Below are 16,868 nucleotides of genomic sequence, written 5' to 3'. Positions count from 1 at the left end.
CAGTATAGGGGGTGCTGTGGTGTGTGGGGCAGTGCAGGGTGGTGTGTGGGGCAGTGCAGGGTGGTGTGGGGCAGTGCGGTGTGGTGTGGGGCAGTGCAGGGTGTGGTGTGGGGCAGTATAGGGGGTGCTGTGGTGTGTGGGGCAGTGCAGGGTGGTGTGTGGGGCAGTGCGGTGTGGTGTGGGGCAGTGCAGGGGTGGTGTGTGGGGCAGTGCAGGGTGGTGTGTGGGGCAGTATAGGGGGTGCTGTGGTGTGTGGGGCAGTGCGGTGTGGTGTGGGGCAGTGCAGGGTGGTGTGTGGGGCAGTGCAGGGTGGTGTGGGGCAGTATTGGGGGTGCTGTGGTGTGTGGGGCAGTGCAGGGTGGTGTGTGGGGCAGTGCAGGGTGGTGTGTGGGGCAGTGCGGTGTGGTGTGGGGCAGTGCAGGGTGGTGTGGGGCAGTGCAGGGTGGTGTGTGGGGCAGTGCAGGGTGGTGTGGGGCAGTATTGGGGGTGCTGTGGTGTGTGGGGCAGTGCAGGGGTGGTGTGTGGGGCAGTGCAGGGTGGTGTGGGGCAGTATTGGGGGTGCTGTGGTGTGTGGGGCAGTGCAGGGTGGTGTGTGGGGCAGTGCGGTGTGGTGTGGGGCAGTGCAGGGTGGTGTGTGGGGCAGTGCAGGGTGGTGTGTGGGGCAGTGCAGGGTGGTGTGGGGCAGTATTGGGGGTGCTGTGGTGTGTGGGGCAGTGCAGGGGTGGTGTGTGGGGCAGTGCAGGGTGGTGTGTGGGGCAGTATTGGGGGTGCTGTGGTGTGTGGGGCAGTGCGGTGGTGTGTGGGGCAGTGCAGGGTGGTGTGTGGGGCAGTGCAGGGTGGTGTGGGGCAGTGCAGGGTGGTGTGTGGGGCAGTGCAGGGTGGTGTGGGGCAGTATTGGGGGTGCTGTGGTGTGTGGGGCAGTGCGGTGTGGTGTGGGGCAGTGCAGGGTGGTGTGTGGGGCAGTATAGGGGGTGCTGTGGTGTGTGGGGCAGTGCAGGGGTGGTGTGTGGGGCAGTATAGGGGGTGCTGTGGTGTGTGGGGCAGTGCAGGGTGGTGTGTGGGGCAGTGCAGGGTGGTGTGGGGCAGTGCGGTGTGGTGTGGGGCAGTGCAGGGTGTGGTGTGGGGCAGTATAGGGGGTGCTGTGGTGTGTGGGGCAGTGCAGGGTGGTGTGTGGGGCAGTGCAGGGTGGTGTGTGGGGCAGTATAGGGGGTGCTGTGGTGTGTGGGGCAGTGCGGTGTGGTGTGGGGCAGTGCAGGGTGGTGTGTGGGGCAGTGCAGGGTGGTGTGGGGCAGTATTGGGGGTGCTGTGGTGTGTGGGGCAGTGCAGGGTGGTGTGTGGGGCAGTGCAGGGTGGTGTGTGGGGCAGTGCGGTGTGGTGTGGGGCAGTGCAGGGTGGTGTGGGGCAGTGCAGGGTGGTGTGTGGGGCAGTGCAGGGTGGTGTGGGGCAGTATTGGGGGTGCTGTGGTGTGTGGGGCAGTGCAGGGGTGGTGTGTGGGGCAGTGCAGGGTGGTGTGGGGCAGTATTGGGGGTGCTGTGGTGTGTGGGGCAGTGCAGGGTGGTGTGTGGGGCAGTGCAGGGTGGTGTGTGGGGCAGTGCGGTGTGGTGTGGGGCAGTGCAGGGTGGTGTGTGGGGCAGTGCAGGGTGGTGTGTGGGGCAGTGCAGGGTGGTGTGTGGGGCAGTGCGGTGTGGTGTGGGGCAGTATTGGGGGTGCTGTGGTGTCTGGGGCAGTGCAGGGTGGTGTGTGGGGCAGTGCGGTGGTGTGTGGGGCAGTGCAGGGTGGTGTGTGGGGCAGTGCAGGGTGGTGTGGGGCAGTGCAGGGTGGGGTGTGGGGCAGTGCGGTGTGGTGTGGGGCAGTGCAGGGTGGTGTGTGGGGCAGTGCGGTGTGGTGTGGGGCAGTGCAGGGTGGTGTGTGGGGCAGTGCGGTGTGGTGTGGGGCAGTGCAGGGTGGTGTGTGGGGCAGTGCAGGGTGGTGTGGGGCAGTGCAGGGTGGTGTGTGGGGCAGTGCGGTGTGGTGTGGGGCAGTGCAGGGTGGTGTGTGGGGCCGCGAGCCATGTAGGACACTGTGGTACCATCTCAGGCACTCTGCCCCCCGTGTGTCCATCTGTCCGTCCCTTGAGACTGTGTTTGCCTCTTTTCCAGGCAAGCAGTCGGGAGGTGGGAGATCTCAGGCCAGCTCGGAGGTAAGAGTCGCGCCCCCCCCGGCCCCTGGGGAGCCATTCTCCCGCATCGACTGATAACGTACCGACCCGTGTCCCGGACGCGCCGTCCCCGCCTCTCCCTCCCCCACCTGGCCACACGGTCACTGCCGCACTCCCCCGGTCCCTCCTCGCTCCCTGCGCCATCCCTTGTCCCCAGCTCAGCTCAGCTGCTGCGTCCCGGCCCCCTGGACAGCAGCTGTGGGGAGCCCCCCCCCGACTGTCTGCAAAGCACCGCGTCTCAGGCCTGCCTGCCGATCCTCCCAGAGCCGGTGCCCTGCCACGAGCAGCTCTGCGCCATCCCGGGGCAGGGCCACGTGCGCTGGGACCTCTGTCCCGGCTCTCGAGGGGCCCACTCGCCGGCCAGCGGGGCAGAGCCGGGCGGTGAAAGGCGCCCATTGTCTGGGCTGCTAATGAGGGAAGTCACTTCAGCACCGCACCAGCGGCTGGCCCAGCACAAAGCCCTTCGCTGGGAGAGAGTGAGTGGCTGGGCACAGCCTCCCTTGCAGCCATGGCACACGGCCGCCCGCTCCCAGCAGGGCGCACCCACTGGGGGGCGCTCCCGGCTTCCCCAGCCCGGCCTCTCCCAGCAGGGGGCGCTGTGGGGAGCCGGGCACGGCACCGGCTGGGGGATGGGGGCGAGCTCCTGGCTACCCCAGCCCTGGCCTGTTCCAGCAGTGGGGCAGAGCACTGGCTGTGGGACGGGGGGGGGGGAGCTCCCAGTAACTTCAGCCCCAGCAGGGGGCGCTGTGAGGAGCGGGGCATGTCACTGGCTGGGGGAGAGCTCCCGGCCTGTTTCAGCAGGGGGCGCTGCAGAGAACATGCTGGTGCCGAGTGCAGTGGGAGCCTGCCGGCCCCAGGGTCATGGCAGCAGGGTGGGCTGGGGCTGGGCTAGGGCCTGGCTGGGGAGCCCGGGGCATCCTGGCTGGGACTGACCAGGCCCCTTTGCCTTGTTTCTGGTCTGTCGCCTGCAGAAGAGAAGGAAGAAGGGTGCGAAGCAGAACCCTGCTCCCAGCCGGCGGGAGCAGCCCCAGAGAGCACGGGGGCCGCTGCACAAGGAGCCCAGGAGGGCCAGCACACGCCTGGCAGCCCAGCGACAGGTAGGAGCCCCAGTGGGATGCTGTGCAGCGTGGGGGCTGGGTAATAGCTTCATTGGCACAAGGGCTCTGGGCGCGCCACTTCCGCGCCTCGGGCAGCTGGGCGGGGGCTGCTCGCAGGGAGTGTCCCCATCTCCGGTTCTGCCCCATTTTGCCGGCGGAGGCCCAGGCTGTGCATTGTGACTGGGTCTGTGTCTCCGCGTGCCCTTGTTCCTGCCGAGGGGCGAGGGAATGGCCGGTCCCAGCCCCGCTCACCGCTGGCTCGGCAGCTGGGACCCGTGCCGCAGGCAGGGCTTGCTGGGGAGCCCGTGGGCAGCAGGGCGCTGGGTGGTGCATAGGTGCTGGGTGGGGCTGCTCTGACTGCGTCTCTGTAAGGTGCCTCTGTTCTAGCTTCTCCCCAGCGTCCCTCAGGCTCCTGTTTGGCTGGTCCCCTCCCTGTGGGAGGGTGCTGCAGAGCCCTTTGCTGCGGCCTCCTGTCTGGGGAGCGTCTCCGCCCTGGGGTGACTGCCCCGAGACGCAGGGCCTGGAGCAGCAAAGGCCTGGCTTGCGCAGAGTTTGCACTGGGAGAACTGGTCAGTGGTACAGTCCTAGCGGAGCAAGCCCTGCTGTGGGCGTAGGCACATCGGTCTAATGGCATCTTGTCTCAGTACAGCTTCTTCCCTTGCCGACAGGGAGAGCTCCCCAGGATAACACCAGTGTCCGCATGGCTGGGCCGCTGTAACACAGCTCCTTCCAGAGCCGGGGTTGGGGGGAGGCTGTCACGGCGTCCCCGGGCGATGCTCTGGAACTGCTCCCCATGAAGCCAGGCAGGACTCTGGGGAAGTCTCCTCTCTGGGAGCAGCCTGTCTGCAGGACACGCAGCTCACCCGGCTTCCACCTTCCTGGGTCTGACCTCGGAGCATTCAGCATCCTCTGCCCCTCCGTGCGCTTCCCACAGCGAGTCCGCCCAGGCGGGGTCCTGAGGAAGCCAGAGGGTCCTGCCCCCCAACTCCGCAGTCAGATGGGACTTTCAGCCAGCCAGTAAAACAGAGGTTTATTAGACGAAGGAGCATGGTCTAAAACAGAGCTTGTAGGTGCAGAGAACAGGACCCCTCAGTCAGGTCCATTTTGGGGGGCAGTAAGCCAGACAACCACGTCTGCCCTTCACTCCATGTCCCAGCCAGCCCCAAACTGAAACTCTCTCCAGCCCCTCTCTCCTTTGTCCCTTTCCCATGCCAGGGGGTCACCTGATCCCTTTGTTCTCCAACCCTTTACCTCTCACCTTGCAGGGGGGAAGGCCCAGGCCATCAGTGGCCAGGAAACAGGGTGTCTGGCCATTCTCTGTGTCCAGACCCCTGCACACACCTGCCCTCTAGGGCTCTGCAATGATCATACACCCTTACCCCACCCCCTAGATACTTAAGAACTGCCTAGGGGAAACTGAGGCACCCCCACACTATTCAGAGGAAACATTAAGAACAGTCCCACTTCGTCACATCTCTCCCCCCTTCGAGATCGAACTGAGCGGGGTCACTTTAGCCAGTGACCTGGGGAAGTTCGAAGCCACCAGCATTCCCATGGATGCCCCAGCATCTCTCCCATTCCTTGGTGGGAGTTACACCAGGCCCTTCCAGTTTCACGCCCTCCCTTAGGTCGGGGGTGGTCGATAGCACTCGCAGGCCGCATGTGAGAAGGTTTATTCAGCCTGTGCCCTTTGGCCACCCCCAAAACCCCAGGGGGTCAAACTGGGATTGGGTCTTTCCCCCAACAAGCTGGCCAAACACAGCCACTTGGTTATAGGACTGTTTAACTTTCTTAACAGCTTTCACTCCATCTGAGACCTTCTCAAAGCTCTCCTCACTGGATCTTTCAACAGGAAAGTCAGTGGATCCACGCACAACAGAAAATTTCTGGCTGTTAGGAACTGAAACTTTCTTGATTAAATCACTTTCACACCCTTCAGTTGCAGTAAACTGCTTGCAAAGACTCCATGAGGATTCCTTTCCCTGGGGCTTTTCTATGCAACAGTTCACCCCTCACAGAAATTCTGCTCTTACCCTCTTTAACGAGGGCTTGCTCTAGAGGAACACTTTCCTGAGCAACAACAGACTCTTTCTGGGTCTCCCTTACATCCAGAATTACCTCTGGCCCATCTGGCGGATTCCTACACAATCCCCTTTCAGGCAAACTGACAGACTTCCTAGATAAAAGGTTAGAAGCATTCTCCTTCCCTTTGCCACACACAAGTTCAGGAATCTTTTCCTTCTTGCTACAGGTTTCCACTCCCTCAGTAGGTAACACAATCACACACCTTCATGCTCTCCTTGTGCCCTGGCTAGGATCTCACCCTGATTAGACAGAGTTGCTGCACCCTTTCCAACAACACACTAGCAACAGGCAAAATACAAGCACCAGAATTGTCTGGGCTCTGGGATTTTACATAGACACTAACTGGATGTGACCTAGTTACAGGGCCATTCTCCCGAGCAGACACAAGCTTAGGACCCTTCCCTTCCTGGGCTTTAGCTGAATCCAGAACCAACTCTGAGACAAAATGCACTATCCTCAACCATCACAGGCTGAAAGGCCCCTTCTGTCTGCTCCACAGACAAAGAAGAGCCGGACACGCTTTCTCCTTTACCAGACACACAGCTTGGGATCTCTTTCCCCTGGTCCCAGCACACAAGGCTGGTCACAGACAACTGCTTGGAGATCAGGGTAGCTCCCTCCATAGGCAAGTAAATACCCCTGACAGACACAGACACGTTTCCTTCACTGTCCCAATTCTCCACCCAGCTAACAGGTAAGGTCCAGGGACACTCATCTTCCACTCTCCTCGCCTTCCCACACTGCTGACTAGACACAGCCATCAGCTCACAAGGCTGCCTGGGCTCATCCAGACTTTCCTTACCCAGCACCTTGCCACTCCCCACAGATCCCCTGCCCTGCCTGTGTCTCCCCCCACTCAGCTGGGGTCTCAGCTCCCACTGTGCTCAGCGCTGCCCTTGCTGTCCCAGTGGGGGTAGGCAGCGAGCTCGCTGCTTTCCTCACTGCATCTGAGCCAGCGTGAGCCCCCTCTCGGGTGTGCAAGGGGGGGCGGGGAGCCCCAGGGGTCTGGTTACAGGCAGGCAGGAGCCTTAGCCTAGCCGCTCCTCCCCGCTGCCAGCCAGGTCATCTGCATTTTCACTGACCATTTCCCTCTGCACGGATTGGTTCCCTGGATTCAAATTCAAACCTTTGGCAGTTACCGGAGCAGGGCCTGGATCCTGTTCCAAAGAGACACAGTCCCCCCATAACAGGGTCTCGCAGCTGGTGTCCTGGAGAACCCCAACGGCCAGCCAGCCCCACTCCTCCTGGGTCTGCACAGGGATCTGGGCCATAGGCAGGGCGTGGGGCTTCGTTCCTGGGACCCACACCCAGGTCACCCAGCCCCTCAGCATCTGAGATTGCACCACCCAGGGCCTGACAACATTTCTCTCTGTCCCAGGATCTCGCCACCCCAGGAACGTCTCGCCATTGACCATCACCTTCCGCTCCCACTGGAGGTCCATGGGGCTTGGCCCCAGGAAACTCCACACAGACATACAGGTTGGGGTCAGGAGTGGGAGCCTGTCCACCTCCCCACCCATCTGGCTGACGGAGTCTGTGGCCTTGGGACCCAGCAAGGGAGCTAGACACTGGGGCTTTTCTGCAGGGTCCCCCTGGTTCAAATCGCCAGCCTGCTCAAAGGCAGTGAAGTGGGCATCCACATCCCCCCCCTTAACCAGGGGCAGCAATTTAGTCTCGAGGTTCCCTGCGGAACTGGCCCCCCGGGGTCTATCCCCACTCACCCCTGGGGGGTCCCCTAGGCCTCTCCGCCCCACCACCGCCAGTTCATGCTGCTGCTGCTTCTGCAGCTCTTTCTCAGGCTCTCGCTGTCTCTCCCAGTCCTCTTGCTCTCTCGCACTCAGCTCCAATCCCATCCGTCTCGATCCCCGGATGGGGAACCCGATCATGAAGACCCCCGTCTGGTTGGGGACAGGAGTCTTGGCGATGCCTGGCTACAACTCCAGCTGCTCCCAGATCCTGCTATAGCCCCATTTGGGGTCAGGAATCTGTTCCTTAGAGCGGTCATCCTCCTCCAGCATCCTCCTCCAGCTGCACGATTAACTGAGCTTTGGTGAACTTTCCAACGCTCAGCCCTCTCTTTCTGCACAGGGTTACAGTGTCCTTCTTAAGGAGACGGTGGCAGGCCATCACTCCGCTCTTCCCAGGTTGTTGTGGACTCACAGGCCTGTGTGCTCTCAGCTCCCCACGGTTTCCAGGGAGAACCCCTAGTGTGCCAGCCCTTCTCGAGGTCACCACCTCTTTGCCAGGGTCGAGCTGCAGACTCCTCCGCCCCTGAGACTGTTCGCTGCAGTCCCCAGGGGAACCCTGTTACTGCACAGTCCTTCTCCCTGGTCACACACTCCCAGGGGTTAACCGCCCCCTGAAACCGCTCCTCTCTGAGCCTTCAGCATGCCTGGTCCTCGTCAGTCCCCCTTTGTTTTACTGTTCCCCCGTCACTTACTGCAGGAAGCGCCATCCATGGGGTGCAATACATCCCACCGCTACCACCAGTTATCACGGAGTCCCCGAGCGATGCTCTGGAACTGCTCCCCATGAAGCCAGTCAAGACTCTGGTGAGGTCTCCTCTCTGTGAGCAGCCTGTCTGCAGGACACACAGCTTCCACCTTCCTGGGTCTGACCTCGGAGCATTCAGCATCCTCTGTCCCTCCATGCGCTTCCCACAGCGAGTCCGCCCAGGCTGGGCTTCTGGGGAAGCCAGAGGGTCCTGCACCCCAACTTTGCAGTCAGACGTGACTCTCAGCCAGCCAGTAAAACAGAAGGTTTATTAGATGACAGGAACATGGTCTAACACAGAGCTTGTAGGTGCAGAGAACAGGACCCCTCAGTCAGGTCCATTTTGGGGGGCAGTGAGCCAGACAACTACATCTGCCCTTCACTCCATGTCCCAGCCACCCCCAAACTGAAACTCCCTCCAGCCTCTCCTCCCCTGGGCTTTGTCCCTTTCCTGGGCCAGGAGGTCACCGGATTCCTTTGTTCTCCAACCCTTTAGCTCTCACTTTGCAGGGGGGAAGGGCCAGACCATCAGGGTCTGTAATGAATCTGTAAACTCAGGGGTTGTACCGTATGATTGGAGAATTGCTAACATAGTTCCTATTTTTAAGAAAGGGAAAAAAAGTGATCCAAGTAATTATAGGCCTGTTAGTTTGACATCTGTAGTATGCAAGGTCTTGGAAAAAATTTTGAAGGAGAAGGTAGTTAAGGACATTGAAGTCAATGGTAAATGGGACAAAATACAACATGGTTTTACAAAAGGTAGATCGTGCCAAACCAACCTGATCTCCTTCTTTGAGAGAGTAACAGATTTTTTAGATAAAGGAAACGCAGTGGATCTAATTTACTTAGATTTTAGTAAGGCGTTTGATACTGTGCCACATGGGGAATTATTAGTTAAATTGGATAAGATGGGCATCAATAGGAAAATTGAAAGGTGGATAGGGAATTGGTTAAAGGGGAGACTACAACGGGTCCTACTGAAAGGTGAACTGTCAAGTTGGAGGGAGGTTACCAGTGGAGTTCCTCAAGGATCAGTTTTGGGACCAATCTTATTTAATCTTTTTATTACTGACCTGGGCACAAAAAGTGGGAGTGTGCTAATAAAGTTTGCAGATGATACAAAGCTGGGAGGTATTGCTAATTTAGAGAAGGACAGGGATACCCTACAGGAGGATCTGGATGACCTTGTAAACTGGAGTAATAGGAATAGGATGAAATTTAATAGTGAGAAGTGTAAGGTCATGCATTTAGGGATTAATAACAAGAATTTTAGTTATAAGCTAGGGACGCATCAACTAGAAGTAACGGAGGAGGAAAAGGACCTTGGAGTATTGGTTGATCATAGGATGACTATGAGCTGCCAATGTGATATGGCTGTGAAAAAAGCTAATGTCGTCTTGGGATGCATCAGGAGAGGTATTTCCAGTAGGGATAAGGAGGTTTTAGTACCGTTATATAAGGCACTGGTGAGACCTCACCTGGAATACTGTGTGCAGTTCTGGTCTCCCATGTTTAAGAAGGATGAATTCAAACTGGAACAGGTACAGAGAAGGGCTACCAGGATGATCCGAGGAATGGAAAACTTGTCTTATGAAAGGAGACTCAGGGAGCTTGGCTTGTTTAGCCTAACTAAAAGAAGGTTGAGGGGAGATATGATTGCTCTCTATAAATATATCAGAGGGATAAATACCAGAGAGGGAGAGGAATTATTTAAACTCAGTACCAATGTGGACACAAGAACAAATGGATATAAACTGGCCACTAGGAAATTTAGATTAGAAATTAGACGAAGGTTTCTAACCATCAGAGGAGTGAAGTTTTGGAATAGCCTTCCGAGGGAAGTAGTGGGGGCAAAAGATCTATCTTGCTTTAAGATTAAACTCGATAAGTTTATGGAGGAGATGGTATGATGGGATAACATGGTTTTGGTAATTAAATATTCATGGTAAATAGGCCCAGTGGCCTGTGATGGGTTTTTACATGGGGTAAGATCCAAGTTACCCGGGAAAGAATTTTCTGTAGTATCTGGCTGATGAATCTTGCCCATATGCTCAGGGTTTAGCTGATCGCCATATTTGGGGTCGGGAAGGAATTTTCCTCCAGGGCAGATTGGAAGGCCCTGGAGGTTTTTCGCCTTCCTCTGTAGCATGGGGCACGGGTCACTTGCTGGAGGATTCTCTGTTCCTTGAGGTCTTCAAACTACAATTTGAGGACTTCAATAGCATAGATATAGGTGTGAGGTCTTTTTTAGGAGTGGTGGGTGAAATTCTGTGGCCTGCATTGTGCAGGAGGTCAGACTAGATGATCATAATGGTCCCTTCTGGCCTAAATATCTATGAATCTATGAATCTATGAATCAGTTGCCAGGAAACAGGGTGTCGGCCATCCTCTGTGTCCAGACCCCTGCACACACCTGCCCTCTAGGGCTCTGCAATGATCATACACCCTTACCCCACCACCGAGATAATTAAGAACTGCCCAGGGGAAACTGAGGCACCCCCACACTATTCAGAGGAAACATTAAGAACAGTCCCGCTTCGTCACAGAGGCGTTTCCTCTTACTCTGGGGTGTGAGACAAGCTCTTCTCAGACCTGGGCGAGGCGGCGAGTGTCCCAGCTAAAGACGAGGGGACAGACAGTGCAGCCCAAGCAGTGACGGTGCGTTGTCAGGGCCTGTTCTGGGTGCAGGGGCCTGTTAACCCCCTGTAGCCGTAGGACACATAGGGGTTGGCGGGTTACAGATTGCTGTGATGAGCCATAAAGCCAGCGTGGTGTGCTGGTGTCCTTTCAGGATGGGGGCTGAGAGATCAGCTGTGGCAAAGTGCTTGCCTGTGGATGACAGTGTTTTTGTCTTTTCTCATTGTCGAGCGTGCAGGCAAACTCCTGCTGTGTGCTGCTCTGCTGTCCCCGCTGCTCAGCTGGTTCGCGAAGCTCTGGCTATTTTTAAACAGCCAGGCTTCCCTGTCGCAAACAAACAGACCCCCTACTGCCCGCCCCCTGCAGGCTAGCAGCCAATCAGACACTCACTCAGGCTCTCACACTGCCCCCCCAGCAAACACACGCTCGGATACTTCCTCAGCAAGCAAACAAACACAGACTCGGATACTTACCAGTCCCAGGCAAACTCCTGCTGTGTGCTGCTCTGCTGTCCCTGCTGCTCTGCTGGTTCTCCGCCGCTCTGGGGACTCTGGGGCAGTCTCCTTTCTGGGAGCAGCCTGTCTTCAGGACACACAGCTCACACAGCTTCCACCTTCCTGGGTCTGACCTCGGAGCATTCAGCATCCTCTGCCCCTCCGTGCGCTTCCCCCCAGCGAGTCCACTCAGGCGGGGTCCTGGGGAAGCCAGAGGGTCCTGCCCCCCAACTTCGCAGTCAGACGTGACTCTCAGCCAGCCAGTAAAACAGAAGGTTTATTAGACGACAGGAACATGGTCTAAAACAGAGCTTGCAGGTGCAGAGAACGGGACCCCTCAGCTGGGTCCATTTTGGGGGGCAATGAGCTAGACAACCCCGTCTGCCCTTCACTCCATGTCCCAGCCAGCCCCAAACTGAAACTCCCTCCAGCCCCTCCTCCTCTGGGCTTTGTTCCTTTCCCGGGCCAGGTGGTCACCTGATTCCTTTGTTCTCCAACCTTTTAGCTCTCACCTCGCAGGGGGGAAGGGCCCAGGCCATCAGTTGCCAGGAAACAGGGTGTCGGCCATTCTCTGTGTCCAGACTCCTGCACACACCGGCCCTCTAGGGCTCTGCAATGATCATACACCCTTACCCCACCACCTAGATACTTAAGAACTGCATAGGGGAAACTGAGGTACCCCCACACTATTCAGAGGAAACATTAAGAACAGTCCCACTTCATCACACCTGGGTTAGTAGAGAGAGCGGAAAAGTGGCAGCCAAGTCCAACTGGATCAGACCAGAGCCCACAGTCCTCTCGCAGGCTTGTCCCTGCTTTCTGCAGACCCCCCTCAACTAACCAACCTCCTCTCCTTGGTCCTGGGGTCCACTTCCCAGGCAAACATGGTCACCTGACCATCCACCTCAGCTCTTTGTTCTCCATCTAGTCGGTTTCCAGCAGCAAGGGATTGGCAGGCCATAGTCATTTGTTGCTAGACAACCAGATGTCAGGGGCATTGTCTTCTGGGTTCTCCATGGGCATGGAGCCCAGGCAGCTAGGCACCAATTCCATCTGGATTTCTGCCAATAGTAAACATCCTTTGCCTTTCACCTGGTGAAATATGTAGCATAAAGGGGAAACTGAGGCAAACGATTCTCATCCAAAGTACCATGAGAAATTCTCACTTTGTCACAGCGGGGGTTGCTGTGTGTCGCAGGGGAGGGTGATTGTGAGGCAGCGTGGGGTGCTGCAGTGGAGGTGTGTGCGGGGGTTGCCTTGTGTGCGGTGGAGGGTGATTGTGGGGCAGTGTGAGGGGGCTGCAGTGGAGGTGTGTGCAGGTGTTGCCGTGTGTGCATGTGGACGAAGTGGGACTATTCTTAATGTTTCCTCTGAATAGTGTGGGGTGCCTCAGTTTCCCCTAGGCAGTTCTTAAGTATCTAGGGGGTGGGGTAAGGGTGTATGATCCTTGCAGAGCCCTAGAGGGCAGGTGTGTGCAGGGGTCTGGACACAGAGAATGGCCGACACCCTGTTTCCTGGCCACTGATGGCCTGGGCCCTTCCCCCCTGCAAGGTGAGAGCTAAAGGGTTGGAGAACAAAGGAATCAGGTGACCACCTGGCCCAGGAAAGGGGAAAGCAAGAGGAAGAGGGGCTGGAAGGAGTTTCAGTTTGGGGCTGGCTGGAGACATGGAGTGAAGGGCAGACATGGTTGTCTGGCTCACTGCCCCCCCAAAATGGACCCAGCTGAGGGGTCCTGTTCTCTGCACCTCCAAGCTCTGTGTCAGACCATGTTCCTGTCGTCTAATAAACCTCTGTTTTACTGGCTGGCTGAGAGTCACGTCTGTCTGCGGAGTTGGGGTGCAGGACCCTCTGGCTTCCTCAGGACCCCACCTGGGCAGACTCACTGAGGGAAGCGCACGGAGGGGCAGAGGATGCTGAATGCTCCGAGGTCAGACCCAGGAAGGTGGAAGCCATGCGAGCTGTGTCCTGCAGACAGGCTGCTCACAGGAAAGCAAATGCCCCAGAGTCCTGCCTGGCTTCATGGGGAGCAGTTCCAGAGCATCGCCCAGGGATTCCCCAGTGCAGGGGAGTTGGGTCTGGGGTCAGCAGGGCACTTTCTGGAGCATGGGCATGCATGGAGCAGCTGTCTCTGGGGTCGCTTGGGGTGGGGGTTCACCGCTTGTTGAGCTGGGGGCACGAAGTGTTTGTGCCCTGAAGCACTGGGCTTGGGGAGCTCGGGTGTGCCAGAGCCAGGGAGCCGGGCTGGGAACTGGGGCAGGTGTTGAGGCTGGGGCCAGAAGGGCAGGGAGGGCCAGAAGGCAGCAAGGATCCTGCTTGTGGGCCCCTCACCAATATCTGCATCCCCATCTCTGGCTGTGGGACAGGACCCCTGGTGGTGGGCTTTGTGGTCTACCCTTGCCCCACTGTCACGGAGTGTGGGGGAGTCCAGGCCCTGCACCCCTCTTCCTGGGATCCACTGAGACTCTCAGCCAGCCAGTAAAACGGAAGGTTTATTGGACAACAGGAACACAGTCCACAACAGAGCTTGTGGGTACAACCAGGACCCCTCAGTCACGTCCTTCTGGGGGAGCAGGGAGCTTAGACCCCAGCCCTGGGGTTCCCTGCGTTCCTCCACCCAGCCCCAAACTGAAACTAAACCCACCCAGCAGGTTCCCTGCTGCAGCCTGTCTTCACATTCCTGGGCAGAGGTGTTACCTCCCCCTCCCCCTCCTGGCTCAGGTGACAGGCTCTCAGGTCTCCCATCCCCAGGGCACATTCCCAGGTCAACACTCCCCCCTCCCTGCTGCGTCCCATCTCTCCCCCCTTCGAGACCGAACGGAGCGGGGTCACTCTGACCAGTGACCTGGGGAAGTTCGGGGCCCCCTCTCCGGGACAGCGCATCCGCTATCAGGTTGGCACTTCCCTTCACGTGGACCACGTCCATGTCGTAATCCTGCAGGAGCAGGCTCCATCTCAGGAGCTTGGCGTTGGCTCCTTTCATCTGGTGCAGCCAGGTCGGGGGGAGCGGTCGGTGTAGACGGTGAAGTGTCGCCCGAAGAGATAGGGCTCTAGTTTCTTGAGGGCCCACACCATGGCCAGGCACTCCTTCTCGATGGCCGCGTAGTGTTGCTCCCGGGGTAGCAACTTCTAGCTCAGGTACACGATGGGGTGTCTCTCCCCTTTTTCAACCTCCTGCATTAACGCCGCCCCCAGTCCCGTGTCGGAGGCGTCGGTGAACACCACAAAGGGCTTGTCAAAGTCTGGGTTTGCCAGAACTGGGCCACTGACCAGAGCCTCCTTCAGCGATCAGAAAGCCTCCTGGCACTGCTCGGTCCAGACCACCTTGTCTGGCTTCCCCTTCTTGCATAGCTCAGTGATGGGGGTGGCTATGGCGCTAAAGTGGGGCACAAATCTTCGGTAGTATCCTGCCATCCCAATAAAGGCTTGGACCTGCTTTTTGGTGTGGGGAGCGGGCCAGTCTCTGATCACCTCCACCTTGGCTGGTTCCGGCTTTAGGCGGCCGCTCCCCACCCGATGGCCCAGGTAAGATACTTCAGCCATCCCCACCTTGCTCTTCTCCGCTTTTACAGTCAGCCCAGCCCCCTGGAGTCGGTCCAGCACTTCTCTAACCTGGGATACGTGGTCCTCCCAGGTCTGGCTAAAGACACAGATGTCATCAATATACGCCACGGCAAAACTCTCCATCCCCCTCAGGAGCTGGTCCACTAGGCGCTGGAAGGTGGCCGGCGCTCCCTTGAGGCCGAAAGGCAGGGTCAGGAACTCATAGAGCCCCAGAGGGGTTATAAAGGCCGATTTCAGTCGGGCATCTGCATCCAGCGGCACTTGCCAGTAGCCCTTTGTAAGGTCCATGGTGGTGAGGTACCAAGCTCCTCCCAGCTTGTCTAAGAGCTCATCCGGCCTGGGCATGGGGTAGGCATCAGATACAGTGATGGCATTGAGCTTCCGATAGTCCACACAGAACCGGACCGACCCATCTTTTTTGGGGACCAGCACCACCAGCGAGGCCCAAGAGCTGGCCGATGGCTGGATCACCCCCAAAGCCAGCATGTCCCGGACCTCTCTTTCCAGGTCCTGAGCAGTTTTCCCTGTGACTCGGAAGGGGGAGCATCTTATCGGCGGGTGCGACCCTGTCTGCATCCGGTGGACAGTCAGATTAGTGCATCCAGGCTGGTTGGAAAACAGCTGTTGGTACGGATGCAGCACCTCCCTGACCTCAGCTTGCTGGGCAGGGGTTAGCTGATCCGAGAGGGGAATTGTTTCCAGGTAGGAACCAGCTCTGGTCCCAGAGAATAGATCTACTAAAGGGTCATCTCCCTGCTCCTCCCACTGTCTGCACGCGGCCAACACCACATTCCCCCTGGCATAATATGGCTTCATCATATTCGACGGCTCCACCACATAGTTTACCTCATTGAGCTGCTTGACGACCTTGAAAGGGCCCTCCCAGACGGCCTGTAGTTTGTTCATCCTCACGGAAATGAGAACCATCACCGGATCCCCGGTGGCGTAGGCACGGCCCCGCGCCGTGCGGTCATACCAGACCTTCTCCTTCCTCTGGGCTCTGTCCAGATTCTCCCTGGCCAGGCCCAGGAGTTCAGCCAGTCTCTCTCGGAAGATCAGGACATACTCCACCACTGACTCTCCATCGGGAGTGGCCTTCCCCTCCCACTCGTCTCTCACCCTCCTTCCATATAACAGTTCGAAAGGTGAAAATCCGGTCGACTCCTGGGGCACCTCCCTGTACGCGAACAGCAGGTGAGGTAAGTCCCAATCCTGCGGGTGCTGGTTCATAAAGGTTTTCAGCATCATCTTTAGCGTCCCATTGAACCTCTCCACCAGCCCATTGGACAGGGGGTGCTACGCTGAGGCCCAGTCGTGCCGGACCCCACATTTCTCCCACAAGCACCGGAGCAGGGCCGACATGAAGTTGGAGCCTTGGTCTGTCAAGACTTCCTTGGGGAACCCCACTCGGCTGAAAATGGTCAGGAGCGCATCGGCCACGGTGTCTGCTTCAATGGAAGCTAAGGGCACTGCCTCGGGGTAGCGGGTGGCAAAATCTACCACCACCAGAATGTATTTCTTCCCCAACCGGGTCGTCCTGCTGAGAGGCCCCACAATGTCCATGGCCACCTTCTGGAAAGGCTCCTCTATGATGGGCAAAGGTCTCAAAGCCGCTTTCCCCTTGTCCTGGGCCTTCCCCACCCTCTGACAGGGGTCACAGGATCGGCAATACTGCCGGACCGTGGTAAAGATCCCGGGCCAGTAAAAGTTCTGTAGCAACCTCTGTCGGGTGCGCCGGATTCCCTGGTGCCCTGCGAGGGGGATGTCATGGGCCAGGGACAGGAGCTTGCGGCGATACTTCTGGGGGACCACCAGCTGCCTCCTGATCCCACAGGACTGTACATCCCTTGTGGGAGCCCATTCTCGGTACAGGAACCCCTTCTCCCACAGGAACCTCTCCTGGCAGCCTCTCCCCATGGTCCGTCCCACCCTGAGGTCGGCCAGGTCCCTGAGCTTCCGCAAGGAGGGATCTTTCCTCAACTCGGCCTGGAACTCAGCGGCTGGGGCAGGGACGGGGCCCGGTTCCCCCTCAGTGACCAGGTCTGAGGCCTCCGCCTCTCTGAGCCGTGCCCCTCGGCGCTCCCTCCCCACCAGAGTAGGGTCCTGCGCCTCCGGTGTGGTACCCCCCCACAAGGTCAGGGGGCAGTGCCCCTCGCCGGCTCTGGCTACGCGTCACAACCAGGGCGGTCCGGGGCTTGCTTGGCCAGTCCTCTAGGTCTCCCCCCATCAAAACTTCAGTGGACAAATGGTGGTGTACCCCCACATCCTTGGGGCCCTCCTTGGCCCCCCATTTCAGGTGTACCC

At 58.5% G+C, this 16,868-nt stretch overlaps 1 protein-coding gene across 3 annotated transcripts in view; it reads left to right on the top strand.

Annotated features, from left to right (window-relative positions):
• Positions 1-16,868, top strand: part of PLEC (plectin) — a 166,988-nt gene that overhangs the window by 1,132 nt on the left and 148,988 nt on the right. For all 3 annotated transcript variants that reach the window (XM_073329774.1, XM_073329773.1, XM_073329771.1), the window contains exons 2-3: positions 2,139-2,179; positions 3,169-3,294. In XM_073329774.1, the coding sequence (XP_073185875.1) occupies positions 2,139-2,179; positions 3,169-3,294 (167 nt within the window). The remainder of the gene's footprint in view (positions 1-2,138; positions 2,180-3,168; positions 3,295-16,868) is intronic.

This window comes from Lepidochelys kempii, chromosome 2 (genome assembly GCF_965140265.1).
Source record: "Lepidochelys kempii isolate rLepKem1 chromosome 2, rLepKem1.hap2, whole genome shotgun sequence".
Lineage (NCBI taxonomy): Eukaryota > Metazoa > Chordata > Testudines > Cheloniidae > Lepidochelys > Lepidochelys kempii.
The sequence above is the reverse complement of the archived record's forward strand: the minus strand, read 5'-3'. Positions and strand labels throughout refer to the sequence as shown.